At 33.8% G+C, this 24,560-nt stretch overlaps 1 protein-coding gene across 2 annotated transcripts; it reads right to left on the bottom strand.

Moving 5' to 3' along the window:
* Positions 1-5,596: 5,596 nt before the first annotated feature.
* AP5M1 (adaptor related protein complex 5 subunit mu 1) lies at positions 5,597-24,550 on the bottom strand. Of its 2 annotated transcripts, XM_078053756.1 has the most exons (8): positions 24,089-24,550; positions 19,270-19,915; positions 14,746-14,973; positions 13,257-13,396; positions 12,292-12,377; positions 12,085-12,203; positions 8,965-9,061; positions 5,597-6,320 (listed from the first exon to the last, which is right to left on the bottom strand). In XM_078053756.1, exons 1-8 carry the CDS (start codon positions 24,160-24,162, stop codon positions 6,238-6,240), a joined length of 1,473 nt encoding a protein of 490 aa, XP_077909882.1. In that variant the 5' UTR covers positions 24,163-24,550; the 3' UTR covers positions 5,597-6,237. The 2 variants fall into 2 exon arrangements, with proteins under 2 accessions (XP_077909882.1, XP_077909883.1); XM_078053757.1 differs by lacking the exon at positions 8,965-9,061.
* Positions 24,551-24,560: the final 10 nt, after the last annotated feature.

Below are 24,560 nucleotides of genomic sequence, written 5' to 3'. Positions count from 1 at the left end.
TGCTCTTCAAATAGAAATGCTCTTTCTAGTTAGCAGACCTACATAATAACACAACAAACCATTATCTGTTCAATTCTTTCTTTAAAGAAATCCTAAGAAGCCTTGTTTTTTTAACTTGAACACAATCATCACTCATCAACAAGATCAATACATAGAACTTGTATATAATTTAAAAATTTTACATGATGCATATTGAAAAAGGCTTTATATCAAATGTATAATACCCTAAAAATGTAATGGGAAATAATCAAGTTATTTCCTACATCTCCAATAAATTTCAAAAAGCTAAATGTTTTCCTGGTCTCCTTTTTGTGAGGGAATGTTTATTATTAGTTCCAATGTGTATGGTTCCAACATTTAAAGAGCCCCAGCTAAGTGATTTGGAAAATCAATGGTAATATTCTTCACACTAAACACAACTATAAAACTGACAAAGGAATTCTTGCTTCAATCACTGACAAATTAACAAAGCTAACAATATAAATAAAATGGATCCCACTTAATGCAGGCTATGCTTCTAAAAGGGAAAAAAAAAATGACAGGGTTTAAATACAGTCATTAATTATCTCTTTATAGCCTGCAGAGGGCACTCAAGTCCTTTGAAAGAAAAAGTAAAAATTTTAAGAGGAATAATCATGATTTATTTTCATTTTTATTATTAGTAGTATGTTAACTAAACAATATTATTTTTACAGAACTACCATTTAAAAAGAAGACATTTAAAGGAAACATACAGTTTGACTTCAAATGTTTAATGGATTATTAAGACATACAAATTTCCACATGTCTTACTGGAAAAAACAATTCAGCAGGTGGTTTCCATCCCAGGGTACCTGTCAATCCGTAAATGCTATGCATCATACATTAGCACCACACTGCCAACAATTACACAGATTAGTCAGGGCCTAGAGAAATCAATCTGGACCTCAGAGTAAACTAGTAATATGGATAAGGCACTGACTGCTCCAGGCTATACACAGACAATAATATTATCTCCATAAAACAGTTGATGAAAAAAATTAGAAGGTAGTTGAAAAGGCTTCAGCTCCTAAGTGTTGTAACCATTTTTGAGAGTAATTGCATGAGTTCTCTGTTAATTTTCATTTTAATGAACCTCTCTATTACTGTTAACAAACATGTTTGGAGAGAAGATTATCTGACTTTAAATATTCTTCCTTTGACATGATACACAAACATTTCATAGGGCAACCCACCAAGTAAGATACACTAACATATATATTACACAAATATACACACATATGTGTATACATACGTTTAAATCTAGATTCTTTCTCTGATGGCATACTTCAAAATATATTGCAACATTTATTAACTAAATATTGACTGCAGAAGAGTAGTTAATTATTAAAAATACTAGTTTCTTAGCAATATAGCCAGGGGATCCTGCTCTTCTAACTTAAATCTTTTTCTGCTTCTCAATTTTGCTTTGGTATATGTGCTGCCCAAGCAAGCACATCAATTTTGCTTTGGTTAAGTAACTTGCTATCAGAAGGTATTTAGAAACAGATTGGTTACTAAATTGAAACGAGAGAGGCTGGTTTGGCACCAACATGAATTAGATGTGTACAAGTCATTGTTTGAATTTAGAAATTGGATCACAGAATGTTTGAGACAAAAAAATGTGTGGGAAAGTTATCTAAATATGTAACTTGTATTCTAAACTGCTAATAGAATAATGAACAATTATAAAGCATTAAAAAAAAGCTTTGTCAGTAATAATAAAATTAATCAATAATAATTTAATATTTTAAAACTATTTTTGTTACAAATCATTATGTTTCTTCTTTTAAGAGCCAATCTTGAAATATACTTAAGGAATAAATCTCCAAATTTGATATCTTGGAAGATGAATATCGACACTGATGTTGCTAATAGTTTTTAAAAGCAAATTCTTTAAGAAGCCTAGCATAAAATATTTATTCTTAAAATACTGTACAAAATTCCATAAAGTATCTTAAATTTTACAGTTATGGAAGAAGAGGTACCCAATTAAATGAGAAAAAGGCAGAAGAAATAGTAAACAATACAGTGGAAAGTAATTATTTTGATAATTTAAAATAATTTGGATTATTTTTGTAATGGCATCATTTACCTTTATGGAAAAAACCCCTATCATTCTGAAAAAGAATGTGATTATTCTTATGGTGGCAATATAACAAGCCCTTTTTCCTCAAGGAAGGACAAAGTTAACAAATAAAGCTTTGAAACCACAAGTCTTAAGGTGAATAATTGTGTATTACAATATGTTTTCCCCATTGGATTTCTTTACCACATAGCATGACATTTTTTAATGGGGGGAGGGCGGGGAGAAACCATGCAGTTTAATAAAATAGAAGCATTTTCTCAATCTAAGTTGTAGCCACTGCTTTGATTTTTGGTTTATCTCAGGGCCAATAAGTATACACTCTAGTACATGAAACAAAACTAGAAGATATACTTAGAATGTAGTCTCTGTTTCTTCTTTCTTCAAAGTCTGTATTTCCTAAAAGCATTGTTAGTCAAAGCAAAAAGAAATGTTTGTTCTATTACGTAAGAAATAAACTTCATTTGGTATTCAATTGACTTTCTAACTTAGCAGACAGGACTTTACATCTTCAAATACTGAAAATAAATTGCATTCTTGGCCCCTGCTTTAAAAGGTTAGAGAGAATAAACGCACACCCTGGTAGTGTTCTAGTGATCTCCCTAATCTCAGTTGCACTTTGTCAGAACGAGGTAACTGGTAGTTAAGTGAAATACCCTAGATCAAAGGGGGATTAATCACCAACTGAATCCTTGCTGAATAAACCTGTCATTCAAGAAAATTATTTCCACTGAACTTAGCAGAGGATTGAAGGTATTTGCATAACAGGGACCAACGTACTTCAGCCAGGTTAAAAGGTTCAGAATTCATCCCATGTTTAGCTTTTTGCCTCCTTTTCCTTTCAGCAGCCGGGTACAATGGTTTCTAATCTGATAATACAGCTAACTATCTAAATGATGTCAGAACAGGAAAGTATTGCAAAGTTTGGATGAGGGATGGATCAATTTCACTTTCAGTAACTCCTAAATCTGATTTGTTGGAATTTAAGATGTAATCCTAAAAAAGTCCCTTAAACCTGAGGACTGTTTATTAACATCCCTTTTCTGACCTTTGTCTTAGAAACAACCGTTCTGCTATGGCAGCAGTCCCCACAGAGGCTCTGGATGATAACTTGACCTACCTACCTCTCAGGGGTGGTACAGGAGTCTATGAATGTCTCTAAAGCAGTGTGAAATACTATAATAAAAAAATAAAAGAAAAATATTAGTTGTTACTGGGTATAAAATTGTGCTTTGAAAGACCTTAAATCATACAATGTATAAAAACCACAATAATTTTAACTCAGAAATACTGAGTTGCTGTGAAAAAAATAAAGTTTATGAGACAGACTATTGTTTAATAAAAAAAAAAACTTTTTACACAAATAATTCTCTTAAGAATTCCTGATAAGGCTATTTACTTCAAACCTGACATTAGAATCAATAATTTAAAAAGGAAAAATAAAAAGTGCCCACCGCTGTAAGGGTATTAATTACCTTACACTATAAGAGTATTGCCAGCTTTATAAAGTTTTAAAAATATTGTTCAGTAAAAAATGAAGAAGCGTTTTACGAAAATCATGAATTACTTTTTTTAGAGTACATTTCCAGAAATTTAACACTTTTTGTACCTTTTGGGTCTACTGAAGAATAATTACCCTTATGATAGACATCAGATTTCATAATCATATTTTGGCACTAAAAGGGAATTTAGCAATTTTGCATCTAGAGTATGTCTGACACCATCCAAATCTTTCACTGGAAGTAGATGCTCATATTCGCCACAAATGCAAAGCATCTTTCAAGTTAAAAAATGCAAAGAATAGTTATCAAAGAAAATGAATAAAATCCATAGATAATTTTTTAGAAAATGATTGAAGTTTTAACCCAAGAAAGGACTCTTAGAGTGTCTTATAGCTTAGAATAAGAACATGTCAATCACGATTAAGCTTCTGGAATCGGAATCCCTTTGAAATGCAGCTGTTTCTTCTTTAATTGTGGCAGCGGACTCTGAAGAAAAGAAAGGTCCAGCCTTAAAGATGAGTAAGGAATACAAAATAGCTCAGGATTAGTTGTGGAGTTCAAAGGTCGCTAATTACACTAAGGAGTTCCCAGACACAGGGAAAACATTAAACAGGTCACCTACCAAACGGGAAACAGACTTTGTCTTCAGAAATTATCCTGAAGTGACAGGTTTCTAGACAAAATCAAAAGCATCACAGTGTGCCCAGCTGATCTCAACAGGATGAAAACATGAGTTGGTTTTAGTTCTGTAGCGTTATGTTAGAATGGAATGGCAACAGATGGCATCAGGTTCCCCTTCGCCCTACACTTGTCCAGTATTCCCTTGATTTTCCTCAGGCTTCTAGAAATGTCAAATCAAAGATTCACTGGTTTTTCTGATTGCTTAGAAAGAAAGTTTTCCCTAGGGGATTATTATACTGAATATCTATGTACTTACTAGATAAATGCCTCTTGCCTATCTTAGTGTACTTTACTCAACATTTATACAATCAAGATGTCCAAATGGCTCCATTAATATTAACATAAGTTAAACGTTAAGCTTTCCTTGAGTTTAAGAGAGATCAAATAACTTAAGTGAAATGTTTTTTTTTCTTCTTCCAAAAGGAAAATTTTAACTACTGATTATCTATGATTAAGCCAGAATAATAAGTTAAAGTCCTGGTCAGGCAGTTATTCTATTTTCTTTGTTACTTGGGATAATTTTGAACATAGAGCATTCTGCCATGATAATGCCTTACAGAAAATGAGAATTTATAACAAGTGAGATTGACCTTAATTAAAAAGCCATATTTCAAATCCTAAATTTATATGCACTCTCCCTTCAAACTATCATAGCTCTCTTTCAAGGAGTTAGAAGATTTTTCTAAGCTTTTCCTTAGGAGACTGACTAAAAAAATAGAAACCAAGAGATAATTTAATTGAATATTAATCTGTAATGCATATTTTTTATAACGCTTCTAATTCTGTTCCATAAAAAGAAACTTGACATAGATTAACTTTTGAGGATCTTGAGATTTCATCTTTTCTTGAATGGCCACTTAAAGTCCAACTTGACAAGGAACTGCTTTGAAAACAGAATGAGACATATAATTTGTAAAGACAGAATAAAAAGTATGACAGGGTGGTTCCTGAAGAAATCAAGAGAATGCTAATAAGAAAGCAGGAGTGATAAATTTAAAGGAAAGAGGCTACACAACACTGAAATAAGATTAAGTAATACTCTCTACCCACAAAACAGCTTTTGAATTTTTACCTGAATTCATTAAGAATTTTCATATAATAAACATGAAAAACAGTATTATACCTAAATTTATCTTTAAAAAAATTTGGCTGCAGGCATTAAGTGATCACAAAACACTAGGCTCATTTTCTAAAGGTATCCCACCCCTCTTAGTATGCTGACTGACATCCTGAGCAAAATGTTATTGTGGCAGATTAATAAGCTTACCTGAAAAGTAACTCTAGAACAGAGATAAACAAACACCTTAAATAGAATTATTCAGATTCTTTATTAGTCAATAAGAAAGTTCTGATTAAGAACAGGTTACTATTTAAACAACATTCCTTTGTTTTCATTGACTGGTTATTTTTTTTTTTTTCCCAAGAGATTTACAGTGGTTTCTGGTATTCTATAACAATACATTGTACCAGAATCTTACTACTCAGGTTTGAAAGAGCAGAGTTTTTTATCTTGCACATCCATCTTTTAATCTACAATCCATCAGGAGTGGCTGTTTGCAGCTCTGCAATGAGAAGGAGGCTGAGCCCATATCCAGGAAAGCTCAGTGGAGAAAGAAGGCTACAACTGATTAGCCATGTCTGCCACAGGAGCAGGAAAGTATATATGGTAGGGTGACCCAGGACTAGTTTAAAATAAGCCTAAAGTGAATCACTACTGTTTTCTGCTCTGAATCATATTTGAGTAAAATCAAAGGGTAACAAAATAGGAAATATTAGTCTTTAAAATGTTCTTTCAAACTATGTCAGGCTAAAAACATTAAACAGGAGCATTTTTATAATTAAATCAATGACTTTTTTCATTCATAGGTTATATGCACACACATTAAAAATAAAAGACTAATGATTTAATTTATGTTACCATTATATAAATCCTATTTAAGTATGAGATAATTACAGTAATAATGATCCATATGTTACTGGCGCAGGAGCTTTAGAATTCCAGATGTAATAGTCAGAAGAAATTAGTTTCCGGTCTATAAAAAAAAAAAAAAGAAAGAAATGATAAGACTGTATTACATTAACAAAAATTCAATGAGAGAGCAGTCATGATATTTTAAAAATGTGGAACACAATGATTTCAAGAAAGGCAACACTTTGAAATATTTTAATTTCACTTTATCAAGGCATTGTAATTTTTACAACTTTAAAAATACGGGTTTATTAAATATTTAAATCTATCTTTGAGCTTATTTATGCCAAATTTATGCCAATATCCCTCATTTATTCCACGTCTATCAATTTTTCTCATGATTTCCTTAAATTCTGTTTCTTATGGACCATGACATCAACTACAAAAAAAATTTTAAACTTTTTATTGGTTTCCAATTATGTGACCTCTCTTCACCATGGTCCTTATCCTGATCTTGCTGTTCTTTACCCATTCCAAGTTTTAGAGACAGAAATAAACATTCCACTTTCTAGTAATACTTTTAAAAAGTTGCTTCAATGGTTTCTTAAAGTTCTGATCAAATTTAAGTTTTCTGTTTTAATAGCTTTGGACAAATGATAACCTCTTTGAACTAAAGTTTTCTGATATGTAAATTTGAGCTAATAATGCTCATTTGGAGCTAGACCCATGTAAATTCTGATTATTACACACATTAGTGAATATCTAATTCTGCCTTTTCTACCTTTCTTCTTCATGCCTTTCTTCATAATGAAAAAGATAGAGGTAAGATGTATTACCTTGTTATTTATTTATTTATTTCTTCAGTCTGAGAACCTAGTAAACATTGAAAAGCAACACAACATACTGGTTAAGTGGGCAGGCTCCAGAGCCAGACTGCTTGGTTTGATTCCCAGTCCTGCCATTTATTAGCTACATGACCCTAATCCCTCTGTTCCATCAGCATCCTCATCTGTAAAATGGAGATAACAATTCTCACATAGGGTGTTGCGAGGATTAATGAGTTAACACACGTAAAATACTTAGAACTGTGCCTGGCACACGGTAAGCAATAAATGTTAGCTATTATTATGTAAATTAACATTATTATTGGCATTAATATTTTCAGAACTAAGTTGTATATGTTGAAAATAAATTGTATTGTCAAGATGATGGCAAAATAAAGGTCTTAGTTGCACAAAGTGGTAGTCGTGTTCTGAAACTAACAGGACGGAAATAAAAGACTGGTCATAATGATGCATTATAAGATGACCTCTTTTATTCAATATATTAATATTTTATATTACTTTATATTAAAATATATTAATATTTTACATTAAGCAGGTACATTACTGAACGACCCCATCCTGTATTATGCTGAGAATTGCTACAATATGTTTAGTTAATATTAATAAGATACTTAAAATATTTAGACATTACCGAAAGAGAAAACATATCTCCCATACAGTCTAAAATACTGGTCTGTTTGCATTTAGTATCCCATAGATAGAATCCAAAATATTTGCATTTAGCATGGTTTGTCTAAACTGATATAACTATATCATGCCTTCAATAAAAAAATGCATCTTGAAGACTCTTCCATGTATATGCATTTCTTTAAAATACAACCAAAAAACGATGCCTGAGAAAACATAGGGAAATCCTAAGGAGGTAAAGAATTATGACTTATTCTGATTACATTACATGGAATTTATTACTGCCATTCACAAGTAATCGCTTAGAATTCTGTAGTTCTGAGTTCTGTAATCCTTTTGAAACTTTCATGTACAAAGTTCTGTCTTATCCTACCTATTTTGGGGATCCTAATCCTTAGTTTAAGAAATATTTATCTAGGGGCACCTGGGCTCAGTCAGATCTTGGGGTCATGAGTTTGAGCCCCACGTTGGGTGTAGAGATTACTTAAATAAATAAAACTTAAGAGTTCTGCTTATGTTTAGCTAACTTTTAAACTCATTCTAGTTACTTTTCTGTTCTATGCTACTATAAATATTTGATCTGAATTAAATAATTCTGAATTCATTTATAAATTACTTTTTGTCTCCCTGTGTTTTCATATACAGTATATATGTTTACTGACAACCAATAAACTCCCCGAAGGCTGGAAACCTTCTTTCTATTGCCCTCCTACTTATAAAATGGAGAGGGCACTAAATAATGCTCACTGACTATAGCATTTGCTAAAAATATTTAAGATTTTAAATAATAATCACATCTAACATTTATTGAATCCATGCTACATGCTAAGCATCATGCTAGGCACTTGGTCAATATAATTTTATCTAAATCTCGTAACAATCCCGAGATAAACAGTACTATTATTTCCATTTTATAGATGAGGAAATTAAAACTTTGAGAAGTTCACTAACTTGTCCAAATTTACACAGCTAATAAATTGTCTGAGCCAGACTCAAACCCTTGTCGGGGAACAACTTCTGAATAAAAAAGTATATTATAACCAGAGCAAAACAAATCCAACTTCATACTAAAGCCCACCTCTATACCAATTCTTGCTCACCCAGACCATTTTATAAACACGAGAAGGCAGAGGCCAATGTAAAGTACACATACTGTTACACAGGATAGGATCAGGTCAGAATTTTTATAAATCAGGATTATTCTCTGATCTCTACTACATTTTAGTTTTGTCTTAGGTAGTAATTGCATAGCACCATTTTAATTCCCTCAAGTTAGTTTGCATCTGTACAACTTACGTGTACTTATTTTTGGTTTTCCTGATGCAAAAACTTGAACTGAATGCTGATCCGCATAACAACCAGTGAGTGTATAATCTAAGATCTTAAAATGAAGCTAGAAAAAGAAGAGAAATACACCAAATTGAGGTGATTATTTGATAAAAGCGATGGTCACATTTTTTTCCCTTGACACAATTTTAGCGATTCACTTCACATAGTTCACAAAATAAAAATGTGTGTGGTACGCTTTCGTGCATACATACACACATACACCTTTTCCCCTTTGCATTAGGACCATTTCTTTGTAATGTTGTCATTAGGAAGTGCTTAACACCCACCAGATACTTCACTAATATGGACTGTAATCTATGTTGCAAAGCATCCCTATTTTATAAATGAGGGCACTGAGGTTCAGAGATGGGAGCAACTAGCATCCCAGAATTTAAGTAGCAGAGCTGGCATGTGAACTCAGACTCCACTGACAACAAAAACTGGTGCTTCTTCCCTTAGGGTGTCTGGTATTCTGCGTATTCTCTTTTATCTCTAAGGCTATATGATTGTGATATATTTCAGATCATAATTCTTTTACAAGCAGAAATGTATACACTTTCTAGCAAAACACAAGAATACAATTACTAAAACTGAAACAGTTTATCTCATGTTTGGAGGGAATGAGATGTTCTGCTTAATTTTCCAGAAAACTAAAATTCAATTTTTCTAGAACTAAGCTTAGAAATCATCCTTTCTCTCACCTATGAAACCTTTCTAAAATGTAATCCGTATTTCTGGATTTAATTGATAATGTGGCATCATCGATATAAATGCCAATTATTATACTGTGCTATTGTAGAAAGGGCCATTATTAGTACTTTCTCTGAAGGCATAGTGGTGGGGTGCCTGAGTCACAGTGATATTCACATGAACTATCAAAGGTCTGTGTCTTATCGAGGGAGCTCCAGTGTCCTTTTGCTGTGGTTCTCATATTTGCTGTTAAAAGCTCCTGATTTTGCAGTATCCTGTTATCTTTTCTACACTTCTTCTTCTATCTCCATCCCTGCAAATTTCTCCTACTTCCTTTCTCCTTTTGATTGCCAAATTAACTGGGCCACATACATAGAATGTAAATTTTGTGATCTTTTAAGCATTTTTTTTCCTATTGCAACTTATATTATCTCTAATTGTAAAGGGCTTCTGCTTGCTTGTTTGGTATAATTCTGGATTCTGGAAGTTATAATAAGATTGATTTCCATATAACTAAATATTATAAAAATAAATCTATTCAGTGAACACAAATATGTATTACATGCTTGCAATGAGATTATAACTGAGTAGGTGATGGTAATGAATAAAAAAGTCAGAATCCCTACCTCTGCAAGACCTACAGTGTAGTAACATCCCATATTTTTTCTAAAAAATATCCAGAAGTAGGAATTTTTATAACAATCCTTGAAACAAAGCTGTGGATATAGCTGAAGCCAAGATAGAAGAAATGAGTATCACTAGTGTACTTTTTTTTTTTTTTTAAGATTTTATTTATTTGTCAGAGAAAGAGGGAAAGAGAGCACAAGCAGGGGGAGTGGCAAAGGCAGAAGGAGAAGCAGACTCCTTGCTGAGCAAGGAGCCCGATGTGGGACTAGATCCCAGGACCCTGGGATCATGACCCAAGGGGAAGGCAGACGCTTAAGGGACTGAGCCACCCAGGTGTCCCTGCACTTCTTACTTCACTACCATTTCTTCTGTTATTATATAGATTTCAATCTCTCTGATTTCTCTACCATTCCATTTAGGTTTTCCTGCTACTTTTCTGATCATCCCTTCAATTCCTCTCACTGGGTCTTCTAAATCATCTACTTATTTTCTTTTTTTCTGATCTTACTCACTTCCACTGCCTCAATTATTTTTTTCTCCACAAGGTTAACTCCTGAATCCTTATATACTGTTGAATTCTCTCTTGAGAATCTAGCTCTAGGTTTTCAGCTACCTACTAGACACTTACATTGGGATATGTTGCTATCACCAGCAATATACATGATATGTATACCACTTCCGCCCAACTTTCTCCATATTAGTACTTTCTCTAAGTATATTCATCCTTCATCAAATATTTATGTGGTAGGTAATGAACTAGATGTTGGTGATAAAAATAATGAATGAATGACACTCATATGGTCTCTGCCCTCTTGGAGCTTCAAGTCTGATTGAAGCTACATTTTTTAAAAAATGTTTTTAAATCTTGGACTTAAAATTATTTTTTGTTTCTATATTTAATTAGTGACCAATGCTTTACCTTTATCACAGCTTCTCCAGGAGTCTTTCTTTCTTTCTGTGACACTCAGCATCATTAACTTACTACCCTTCATCAGGAATCAAGTTTTATTATTTTTTTCCTACTCACCTTCTCACATCCATTCCAGATTGATCTTCATAAAGTATTGTTTTCTGAAAGATCTATATAAAACTAAAAACATTTTCTAACAAAGGAATAAAAGTCAGAATGCAAACCCTCCAAAGCTACAATCTAGACCTAAATCACTTATCCAGCCTGATGTGTTACTACTATTTCTAGCACTGGTTCCTAAGTGTGCCTTGTCATCCTTCATTCCTTTGATTAAGTCATTTATTTACCTATATAAATGTTGGTCAATCTTCAAAGTTTCATTTTCATGCTTATCTGGGCCTCAGAGTTTTGCTTAAACTCCCATCTCTACTGCAAAGCTTTCCTTGACCACTCTGGTCAGAAATGCTCACTGTTTCCTTCAAATACCAAAAGCAGTTAGCACTGATCAATTACTGACATGCATCAGTGGAAAATTTCTAGAGGGCAAGGGCTACATCTTATATTTTTTGTATAGGAATCTTAAATGTGGTAACTAAGAGCTGGGAAATAGAACTTGGTTACTTTGATGTGTTAAGGTTATACTTAACTGTTTCACCTTAAAAATTTTTTAAGTATTAAGTGAAATAGAAAGTGACTAATACTAAACAAAAAGAAATCTCACAAAAATCTAAAGAGACTTAGCACAGACAAGAAGTTCTCCCACAAAAAATGGTTAGAATACATTAAAAATCAATTAGATATATGCAATTTAAAAACAAAGGAAGGGTTTCTAATGTAGTGAGCCACATAAATGTATTTACCTTTAAATATGCTGTACCTCCAATGCAAATCTCATCAAATGGCTGCTTCTCATGACTCTTGGCTCCAAAAGTGACTGTTCCAGAAAGACTAATTTCCATTGATTTGGGGAACTTCTGTCCTAAAAACACAAATGTACCAGTTAACTATTTTAAAGTAAGTAGATTCTACAACAAATGAATTTAAAAAGTCAATAAATAAAAGCTCACCAATAATCCAGATCAATAAGCTTTTCTCTCGAAATACTTCAAGCTGGCCAAAACTAACTTTGTATTCCACATGTGTGATTGGACCTCTTTAAAAAAGAAAAGGACAAAATAGAAAGAAAAATATGATCATAGAAGAGTTTAAAGAGATCTAAGTCAAATCTAGCTAGTGTTACTTAATAGAAGGACAGCATAAAAGCAGATTTATATATTCAAGTTTGCAGAATAAAGTAGAACAAATAATAAATATTATATCTCAAAAAACACCAAAACCACAATAAATGTTTTTGGTGATGATAGACATTTCATTATTAATTCTAAAGACAACTATAAAGTCATATAAAACGTATTAATACAGTCATATGGAATGACATAACATTAAAACTATAATTTCACTGTATCTTTAGGCATCCTATGAAAAGAACTATGCTGTAGAACAAATTTAAAAGCAGAACTGTTGAGGAAGTAATCTTATGTTACCATTGGCTTAATTCACCAGGTAGCTGATAGTTGGGTTTGACTTCTATGTAGAGCACAGAGAAATTGCTAGAAATAAAGCCAGTAGTGAAATAATCCCTAAAGAAGTTACATTGGCTTAAGTTTGTATTTACTAGTAAGTTTATTTATTTATTAACATTTTTAAATTTAAATTCAATTAATTGACATATATAATGTATTATTGGTTTCAGGTACAGGTCTGTGTTTCATCAGTCTTATATAATACCCAGTGCTCATGACATCACATGCCCTCCTGTATTGACTAGTAAGTTTAACTAGAGAAATGAAGACACATTTAAAGGTAAAGAGATTATTTTTATGACTGAATTTTTTGTTCAGAATCAGCATTCATTTGAACAAAGTTTTTAGATCTTAAAAATAAGGTAAAAAAACAAAGATTAATTTACTGTAGGGCAATGGGAATGTACTAAGAAAGGCAGAAATCATGTACCAGGTTGTTTTATTCTTACCTATTATAAAAAGGTATACGAGCTTCACAGAATTCAAAATTATTTTTCACACTTTCATGAAGTTTTAAGTTAACTGTTATTTTTACTTGTATTTCTTCCTCTTTCATTTGATAAAAACCCAAAATTGGTGGGACTGGGACCTGGAAACAAACATAAACAAATTTTTGTATAATTCTCAGGTTAATGGGTCTAAAATACCAATGATGATTGAGAAAAAGGCCTGTAGTAATGTAGTTATTATGTATAGATTACTCTACACTGTTTTGATAATAGATGAGGGAGCCATTATCGTTCTAAAGGCAGGGATTTTTCCTTCTCTGTTTCCAGAGATAAGAAAGGTGCCTTACAAAGGTTTGCAATACATTGTTTTTCCTTGCTTGCTCATCCAGGTTCCCCTCCTCCAGGTTCTCTATGACCTGCAACATAAGATGTGCACTAGACATAATGTTCACTGACGCCCTGCTCACAGTTCCCTATGTGTATTTTGTGACTCCCCCACCCCCTAGCTCAGCAGTAGCTTACTCAACTGGTTATCAGTAACTGATTGAAGGAGAAACTATCTGTAGGCTGAAGTAAGCCAATCACTCTTTCTGGTACATTTGAAGTAATAAATAGACTCTACTTATGTAGCATAAGGTTTTAGAGTTATAGGTCATGTGGAAGCAGAGAAAGCCAGCTGGAAGAGAAAACTGAGAGATGAGACAGACAGTATAGACATTGAGTACAGGGTGATTTTAATTTTGATTTTCTGGTTCTATTCCCAGTACAGGCTGGGTCTACTTTTTATCCTTGAATGACGCTCAGATTGCCTCTTATATTATCAAAATAAATTCCCTTTATGTAAGGTAGCTTGAGTAGGTTTTCTAAACTATTGATTCATAATTAGGACAAAAGACAAATGGTATAGTAAAAAGGAAGTTGGGTTTTGTAGTGTGGAAAATCTGGGTTCAATCCAGACTCTGTTACTTATTAGTTATAAGGCCTTAGGCATGTCATTTAACTTCTCTGAGACTCTCCTCATCTGTAGAATGGGGCCAGTAATACCTATATTAAGGGTTTTAAAAGTACTGGAGAAAACACATGTAAAGTGCCTAGGACAATGTCTGACACAACAGTTATTCAACAAACAATATCTATAAATAATATTATGTATTTGTCACCCCAGTTGCCTGGGATTACAGGAATTTTATGTTATAATTCAAACCATGACTAAATTATATCAGGATCTATCCTATGACCATGGAGTCCTTATTAGGGAACATTAAAAAAAAAAAGATCCCATGACTTTGAAAACCATTCAATGCTATTACAGACACCAGAGAGAAGAAGTATCTTATTCAAAGACCTGAATCTTCATCTTCATTCATCAATTACTATCTGGTTAATAATGAAAAGTTCTCATGTGGGCCAAAAGTATGAATGATTTGCTTACAACAGAATTCATAAATATGAAGATTAGCAAAGTCTCAACTTTTCCAAGGTTGTTTACCTGCGAAGTATAGTAGCATAAGTTGAATGACTCTAAAGGAGGAGTGAATGGAAATTTGTAAGGTCCACTAAATGCAGAATCATCCATTGCATCAATGCTACTAGAAGTCAGAATAGCAGAGTCAAGAGAAGTCACACAAGGATGAACTAGAATATCCTGAAGTGGAGACCCGTTGGTGGGGAGACTCAAGCTGATGGTAACATTTGGCATGATTCCTTCTAAATCACACTGTAATGGAAACAGAAACAGATATTACCAAGATATTAGAGGCATACATCTTCTGGGTGAGGCTTTTCTAAATTTATCTGAGTCATTTCCCATAACTTAACTCATTTTTATTTCAAGGTATTATTCTTGCTTTCTGTGTTCGGGTTAGTGGTTCTGTTATACTCTCAGATACCAAGCAGGAACTAGGAGAGACTTCTTAGAGCCCTCTGCTTACATCTAAACCCTCAAAAAGCTATTTTAAGTCCACTGACATCTCTCCATTCCTATTGCAAACACACTGGTACAGGCCCCTACAATTTTTGTCACAGGCCTCTAAATGTATCTAGATTCGCCTTCCTCTAATCAATCCATCTTCTGGATCCAACAGAATTCTAAATATATTGTATCCATGCTCAAGATCTTTCAATAGTTTCCCCTCAGTTTTGCATTACTTTTAAGCCTTTCATTGTTTGGCTCCCATCTACCTCTTTAATCATTTTCTACCCTGCAACTGGGAAGCCAGTATTCTTGGAAGGTTATGGAAGCTGGATATGATAGCTTCACAGACCTCTCAGCTCCTGCTTTAAGGATGTGGTGGCCAGATGCAGCACTTTTCAGAACTTTCCATGAATTTCTGCTTTGAGGCTGTAACAGATAGACATGGTGGCATCTCAGACTTATCTGTGAATTCTGGCTTCTCCAGACTAAAGTCATTAGTGACTGTTTCTGGAAGGCTGCAGCCAGAATATCAGAATTTTTATTCTCTCAACTCCTCTTACACCTGGTATGAGCTTCACAGAATTCAAAATTATTTTTCACTTTCATAAAGTTTTAAATTAACTATTATTTTTAGTAAGCCCTAAATCCTATATTAAATACCTTTACTCCCAAAAACCTTGTAATGGCTCTTTTTCTGACCCAACCAGAATGATATACCTTACTTGTGTGTTCATGGTAAAAAGGCTCTTCCTTTCTACCTCAACTCTAACTTGACATTTACCTCTATTAAAGCACCCAATTAAAACTAGCCAACTGGGCCATAGAAAGCTTATTGATGTGTTTTGTTTGGTAGATCTGAACAAATATTTTAAGAGTTAATAGAATTTAGCAGGTATAATGCTTAGCTGCAAATGCAAGCAGCTAGTTCTACTATCATATACATAGTCCGCATCATGCAATAACTGCTCACCCCCTATAGATATTTGTCTGTGCCCTGTTTGTTTCCCTCTTGAAGCTTTAAGTTCTTTGAAAGCAAGAACTGTTATATTTTTCTTTGTATTTCTAGTGCCTAGCACATTGCTATATACAAGAGACACTCAAAAAAATGTTTACTGAATGGGCATCTTTCTCTAATTGTGTACCCTACCTTTGTTTTCCATTCCAATGTGACATGATTCACTTTCTTATGTTTTATCTACTGCTTGACATATGTGTGAATTCAAGAATATATCTGCTATACAATGTAAACACTTAGCCGGCAGGCATTATGAACAGTACCAGGTATTAGTACCTCATAAAGATTTTTTGGTAACAGTTACAATAATGTCTATCACATTTGAAAATAAAGATGTCCAATAACCTTACCACAAAACTTAAAAATATTTTAGTGTTTTGCATGGTGATTAACATACCATAATAAAATAAAATTTAAAAAAATTTTAAAAAGTAAATAAATTACTATGCAGCCATGAAAAAAAATATTTTAATGTTTTGAGTTTCAAACTATCTGCGACTTCACTCTATATGTGAACTAGAAAGAACAAAAAAAAGTTGTTTTTTGACAGATATTTATGGAAATAATAAAATGAGCAAATATTAATAGCAAATACTATTATAATATTTAAATATTCAGTTTATGCTTATTAAATCAGTCTAAGATTCTTAGAGGGATCGGAAAATTGCAACCATTACGGAAGCCACCAATGGATTATCTGCTACCTAGTGATTTAAAATACCAGATCATCAGTCATTTACTATAGAATGAGGACAGTCATTCTAGATGAAACCTGGGTACTACCCTTTAAGCCAATCTGGCATATGTAAATCTCACTTTTAACTAGGTGTTATAAAAACAGAAGGGACCTAGGAACTTACCTGATTTTAAAAATGAGAAAAGATTGTAAAAATTATGACTTTTCCAAAGACACCAAAGAATTAGTGGTGGAATGAGGACTAGAACTTCAGTCCACTGGCTTTTGGTTCACCAGGTTTTCTACTAGGACTAAGATTAAATGAAGATAATTATTTCCATTTATAATAGGCTTCATAATAAAACTTTAAATACTAACCTCCTGAAGAACTTTAAAAAAAATGTTTGGCTAACAGATGTACTATTTACGTACAAGCTTAAAGAAACATTTAGTGCATGGATTATGGCACACCCCCATTCTTTTTATTTTTAGAAGAAAGTTTTTTAAAGAAGAAAGTTCTCCATCATGATAATTTGTATAGAAACCAATCCAAAATTCCCATAAGCAATAAACTAGGGTCAGTCAGCCTATCAATGAGCTGAGATATTTAAAAACCATGATATTAATTAGTAGCAAATTTATATATAATATATTCCCTATTTATTGCCACAGAAGGGAAAAACAAAAATGGTGAATTTTCCTTTTATTTCACAGACTTATGAGAAAGAAGGGTTCAACTACTTTAAGATTTGTGAATGACATAATCCATGCACACCTCAATTTTAGAGCCATTTATAGTAGTTTTTTTTGTTTGTTCGTTTTTTACTGGGGGTGGGGTGGACAGATGAGGGAGAGAGAATCTTAAACAGGCTCTATGCCCAGTGCAGAGCCTGACATGGGCCTCGATCTCACAACCCTAAGATCACGACCTGAGCCAAAATCAAAAGTTGGATACTTAGCCACCTGAGCCACCCAGGCGCCCCATCATTTATAATAGTTATTTCTAATAAGTTAATAACTGGAATGTATTTTTGATCATGATAGAAGTGAGTTTAAAATAGACACATAAACTCTTAAGTTATTTTAAGGTTAAAAGGAAAAGAAAGACCCAATTTGTCTGCCAGGACTGTTCCAATTTTCTGTTCTTGAAATCTACTTTTATCTAGAGCATTTGTACATAGCCACTCAACATTAAGTTTTATTAAAAAGTTTATATTCATAAGTGCAGAGAATAAAGGATATCAGAAAAATAAGGACATCTAAAAATATTACTGATATGTAATTGCAGAAATTATGGAAGGCTTTAATTTTTGATCATTATTCAAAATGGCACTCCTCACTACTAATTATATTGTTACTCCTATTGCCATTTCCTATTTTCTATCCTGAAACCAGAGAACACTATATTAACCTACAAACTTTTTAAAATAATATAAGAGCCCTTCAAAATGGTTTTAGATATTAATTCAAAGATTTGTCAATTTCATCCTTTTAGAGGAAATGGAAAATATCAAATATGATGGTTTTAAAATATTTTCACAAATTCTTTTACTCTTTTCAAAAGGTGAAGCCTAATTCTAGTCCCCTTGAATGTGGACTGGACTTAGTGACCTGTTTCTAATGAACAAAAAGTGGTAAAAGTGATGCCATCTGTCCTCAGCTGAGGTAATAAAAAGAATAGCTTCTACCTGTGCCTTCTCTTTCTTTCTCTCTCATCATTTGATCCATAGGAAACCAGTCACCAAGTTGTGAGGATATTCTTAGACTATTGAGAAGTCCGCATGGAAAAGAACTGAGCCCTCCCACCAGCAACCAGCACCAATTTACTATCCATGTGAGTGAGCCACCTTGCAAGTAGATTTTCCAGCCCCAATCAAACCCTCAGGTAACTATAGTTCCAGCTGCTTTGACTGTGATCTCATGACTCCACACTAGAAGTTCCTAGCTAAGCTGTTCCTGAAGTCTTAACCCACAGAACAATGATGATAATAAATGTTTATTTTGGGGATAATGGAACAATTCAGTATGCAGCCATATATAACTAATACAATTCATAAGGGACTCAGTCGGTTGGGCGTCTGCCTTTGGCTCAGGTCACGATCCTAGGGTCCTGAGATCCAGCCCCATATCGGGCTCCCTGCTTATCGGGGAGTCCGCTTCTCCCTCTCCCTCTGCCTCTCCCTCCGGCTTGTGCACTCTCTCTCTTAAATAAATAAAATCTTTTAAAAAAATTCAATTCATAAGGAATACAAAAAGGTAATGTTGCAAAATTTCACACATTTAATGACTGCTGTTTATGATAAAAATCAAGAATGTCATATAACAATGTAAAATAAAGTTAGAAAATTTTACTTTTCTCCATAGGTGTTCAATGGTATGATAAAACAAGTATCAGAGAAAATCTCACCTTGCAAGTGACAGCTCCAACAACCTGCCATGTATCTGCTATATCCTGTTTATCATATTGCATGGATTTTACCTTTTCAGTGATAGAAATAGAAACTTGTGGTTTTCCTTTGTATGTTCCAACTTTCCAGGCTGGCTGTTTTTGTGGATGTGTCACAGAAGCAAAATTAATACTATCCAATGAATTCTGTAAGTTGGCATCTAACAAAGTTCCAAATGGACAAGCTTGTAGAAGCAAATCAGGCAGTTGGTTCAATTTTGTGTTTAACTCAGTTTCATTTTTTTGACCCAAGTGAAGAAAATCCTGTATCCCAAAAAGAAGTTCAAAGCTTTGTGAAATTCCACTAATGCTAATTAATGGTGGACGAGGGGATAAAGTTTGTTCAACTAGTGGAACACAAGCATATATCATGTTATTCTTCAGAAAAGCAACAACTGGCCAGAGTTCTCCACCTCCTACTAGGAGTCCATAGACAGATGTTTTATTGATGTGTGAACAGCTATCACGACTTTCTACGAAGTCCTTATCATCATCCAATAATCTAAGTTCAAAAAACAGTGCTTTAAGAAAGGGACCATCTTCAGGAATAGGCACATAACTTGTTCCATTGAAGACTTTGGCTCGTTTTTCAACAGTTGGATACCGTCTGAATTATGGAAACAAAAATATTATAAATGGTTCTTCCAAGGAAAATAAAAGTAGAAAAATCCAAAAAACCCCCAAAACAAAAACAAACCCAAAACACAAGACTAACAATAACAACAAAACACACAATAATACATACACCCACAAAATCCACAACCAAAACAATGTATTACACGTTAAATTTCTACTGTAGTAACTAACTGTTGTATACTTGGTATATTATCTCAAATTATAATGTCATTATTTATTACTGAAAATAGCTCAATTTAGTTAATTTTTTAAATAGGTAGAGTACATGGTTCTAATTCAAAATTCTAGTTTCTTGGTCACTCAGATTCCTGCTTGGTAGGCCAGGAATGTATACTTGGACACTTTTTAGGCATCTACTAAGGCCTTTTTTTTCTTTTCTGATTCCATCTTAGTAGAGCAGAATCAAAGAAGTGGTTCAATTTAACCTGCCATAATTTTGGATTCACTAGCTGAGATGATAGAAATGTAAAAGGAATGTTCTATTCTACTCAGTTAATAGTGAATAACAAATACCCTGAGTCTTCTTGCCAACTCCTTAAAATGTAAGAATGTTTTACTAATAAAAATGTTTATCTCTATGGCCCTGAAAGATATTATGAGGTAATAAAAATAAAATCTAAGTAAGACGCTTTTACTCATTTACAAAATGTTATGTCACATTTTCTTAGTTTAAAAAAAAGATGTACTTTCCCTATTCCTTTTCTCTCCACTCTAATGTCCAGAACAAAGTCATTTATTGGTATTAACTTCTGTGTAAGTCACCTAACTTCCCTAAGTCTATTTTCTTATTTGTACAATAAAGGGGTATCTAAATATATCAGCAATTCTCATCAAGAAGCAAAAACACACCTGGCCAAAATAATTTTTTTCATTAATACCCCTAATAAGATATTGATGTTTACTAATAATTTTTAAAAAGAAAAATAGGAATGTATTCAAAGTTATCTCTATATTAGTTATCACTCACATTCTGATGTACTTTTTTGATTGAGAAAGGAGAAGATTTAGCTAGCCCTCCAGTAGTGGCTTAGCAGCTGAATGCCATTTCTTTTTCTGGGTCTCTGGATAAGAACAGTTGAGAACTGTGGACTAAACTCCAGCCCAGTGTTTTACCCTTTGGTTATCTAGAGGATAATTAAAGTCCTTCTTAAGTGTAAGAATCTCAATGTTGGATGTAAAGATAAGAAGTTAATCTGGGACTGTACACAATACCTTGTATGTGCTCAATAAATATTTTTATTGGATGACTCAACCTATCATTTTAGATTTATTCTAGACCTTTTCTAAAATAGGACTCAAACCTTGGCCCTACAATTATGGGGTACAATAACAAACTAAGCCATACTGAAGCTGATACTATTACTATATATCTGGACAGCAAACTTCTAAATCTGAATCTAAACCAAGTTTTGTTTTGGGAAAACGTAATTACATACAGGAACGACCATCTGCTTTTAAAAATCTTAAATGATGGCCATTAACCTTTGGCATATATGTGGGTAATATGCCAGGGTATGTATGCTTAGCCCTTACACCAGGCCCAGGAGCTCAGAAAATGGAAAATAATAAAACTAATTTCTTTAATGATACAGAATTAATAAGTGACAGATGAATTATTTGAACCCAACTTGCTGCCTCCACAGAGATGCTGAAAAACCCACCCAAACATATCTGAATTTTTCTTCTGAAATATCCTGAGTACAATGAGAAAAAAAAAAAAATCTGAAAGCAACAATGAGTTCTTCAAGGAACTTATTTTTATAAGCAGTAAAAAAAAATCTTATCTCTGTAAGGTATTAAGATAAGTTACAAAGTCACAGATATAAATACAGTATGGTACTGGTCCAAGAATAGGCAAATAAAGTAATAGAACTGAAACAGACCAATATTTATAAGAGAAACATAATCAACTATCAATAGTCCCACAAATCGATGAAAAAAAATATATATATATACCAAAAAAATACATTTAACATACAGGAAAACTGGCCCACACTATAGAGAAAAATATAATGGATTCCTCTATTAACACGACATCTGAAGATGGATTAAAGACCTAAACATGACAGATAAAATGATAAAGTTAAGAGACGATAATGTAAGAAGATAGCTTTGGAAAATAAGGGTAGAGTATGACCTCAACAAAACCCCCAAAGTACTACTCTGACTGTAATAAAATTAGTGGTTTGTTTAATCAAGTGATATATAAAGTTAAAAATGACAAAATGAGAGAAAATATCTGTAGTAGCTAAAAATGACAAAGGCCTAGTATCGAGAATATATGAAGAATACACAAGAATACACAATGAATTAATTTTCAGGAGAAAATTAACATGAAAACAAACAAACAGACAAATAGCAACTCTCAAAGATAAAATGGACAAGGATATGTACAAGCAATCCACAGAAAAGGAAATCCAACGGGCTAAGAATCACTGCTACACAGAGAAATGCAAATGAAAATAAGATATCCTTTATAGCAATATTGACAAAAAGTAAAATAAATGTTAGGAAAGAATGGAGATATAGGAACCTTTGCTCACTGCTGATGAGAAGAGTGAGACTGGAGAAAGTGTTCTGAAGAGCTAATTATTTGGCAATATTCAGTCAAAATCAGCATAGATAGGCCCTATGAGCCTTTTGAGGGTATCTACTGCATCACCATTCTGATGGCTGAGTTGGAGGCAACCTGGGATTATCATCACTAGGGGAAGGGGACAGGCAAAACATGGAGGATGTAAACCATAGAGTACAAAAGAGCAATGGTTTAGATCTGCACTGTCCAAAACAGGAGCCACTAGCCACATGTGACTATTTAAACTTAAAATTAAACAAGACTGAGTTCCTCAGTTATAATAGTTACATTTCAAAAGCACAATAGCTACATGTGGTTAGTGGCACAATATTAAACAGCATAGATTTAGGACATTTCTCATGTCCATCATTGCAGAAAATTCTACTGGGCAGCGCTGCTCTGGATGAACACAAAGTAACATGGATGTTTCTTAAAAATAGTGCTGAAAAGTCTGGCAAATATAAGAAAATGAAGTCTATAGCACACTTAATTGTGTAATTTGAAAAATGCACAGACAAACACAAAATAAAGGGATAGCAACAAACATGTAAGAGTTACCTGTGAGGAGGAGGAGAATGGCAGAAATAAAGATACTCAAAGGAATATATAAGTACTTTGGACCAACCAATGAGGCTCCTGAACCATATTAAATATTATTAAACTCCTTACTTGAGGTACAACAACAACAAAGCAAGCCAGGTATCTTGGGAGAAAATGGCAAACTTTAACTCTGATACCCTCAGTAACAAAAAATGTTTAGGTTGTGAAGAGGGAATTTTTCATATCCACATTGCCAACCACTTTCATTTAAAATCACACTCATCTTTATCTGTCTCAATCTCAATGCAGAGCTATGCTACCTCCCTACAGAGCTTTCCTCAGGGAAGAATAAATACGTTGGCAAGAAAGAACTGTCAATAGCCACCAAGAATAAAAGGTGATACAGATTACAGAACTGCCACTTACATTTTACCATAAGTTATTGTATAATTCTCACCACAGAGTTATTTTGATAGAATGTGGCATATTCTAAAAGTGGAGCCAGATCAGCCTACACAATCTAAGAAAAAGTGAATACGATTTTATTTTTTGTACTTTTCCAATTTTCTTCAACAATTAGGAACTTTAAAGTAATCCACCTGAAAGTTTCTAAGAATGAAACATAATATGAAAATAACAGTCTTTTACTGCTCAGCGAAGATTTTCCCGAAGAATGAGCTAAAATGTCCTTGAATGACCTTTATTAACGAAAGTAGAAAAATCTGAAACATGTTCAGTGCTCAATAAGTTTCCTTTCCTTTCCTTTGGTCATCTCCATCTCAATCCCAAGCAGGTGAAGTTAATTTTTATTACAGTAATACTAATATTGAAAAACACATAATATGTGCCAAACATCAACACACTTAATTCTCACAATACTATTAAGTAGTGGTGTTAAAATTTCCATTTAACAGATGAAACAGAAGTTAAGTAACTAGCCCAAGGCGGCGGACAAAGACACATCCCCAAACTACAGTACATTATCAATCCCTCCGATCCATCACCCCTGAGAATTCAAACTGCATTTACCTGGAGAATCTGACGGTGCCACAAAGTGGAGTTCCCGGCTCGTGGCTTATGAGCCACACTGCCCGCTGGGCCATGACAAGCCACTAAAGCATCAACTCATCCCTAAGGTCGCCACGGAAAAAGGACGCAGACCGGCTTTCTCAGAGGGGATCCTACCAGATCCGAGGCTCACCCAACCTGAGCCACCTTCTGTCCCACCACAAACAGGTTGGGCTCAGCAGAGACGCTGGCTCCTTCAGGTGGAGTGACTAAAACCTCTGAGTCCCTCCTGTCAACACATGTCACAAAAGTTCTGTGAATCCTCACCTAGAATGCCGAGAAGCATTCCTCCCCAGGAACCCCAGTACTTTCTTCCTCTAAGGGCCACTTCCGGGACGGTGGCCCGCAAGGATCATGGTTCCTCGCTCGCCCCAGCGACGAGCCTCTCTGCGGTTCACCGGCTGCAGGCTTCCCTCTCCCGCCCCTCCCGACA

The sequence above is a fragment of the Halichoerus grypus genome, chromosome 8, assembly GCF_964656455.1.
Source record: "Halichoerus grypus chromosome 8, mHalGry1.hap1.1, whole genome shotgun sequence".
In the NCBI taxonomy this organism is placed as follows: domain Eukaryota; kingdom Metazoa; phylum Chordata; class Mammalia; order Carnivora; family Phocidae; genus Halichoerus; species Halichoerus grypus.
Note: the sequence above shows the minus strand (reverse complement) of the source record. Positions and strands in the feature narration are given on the sequence as shown.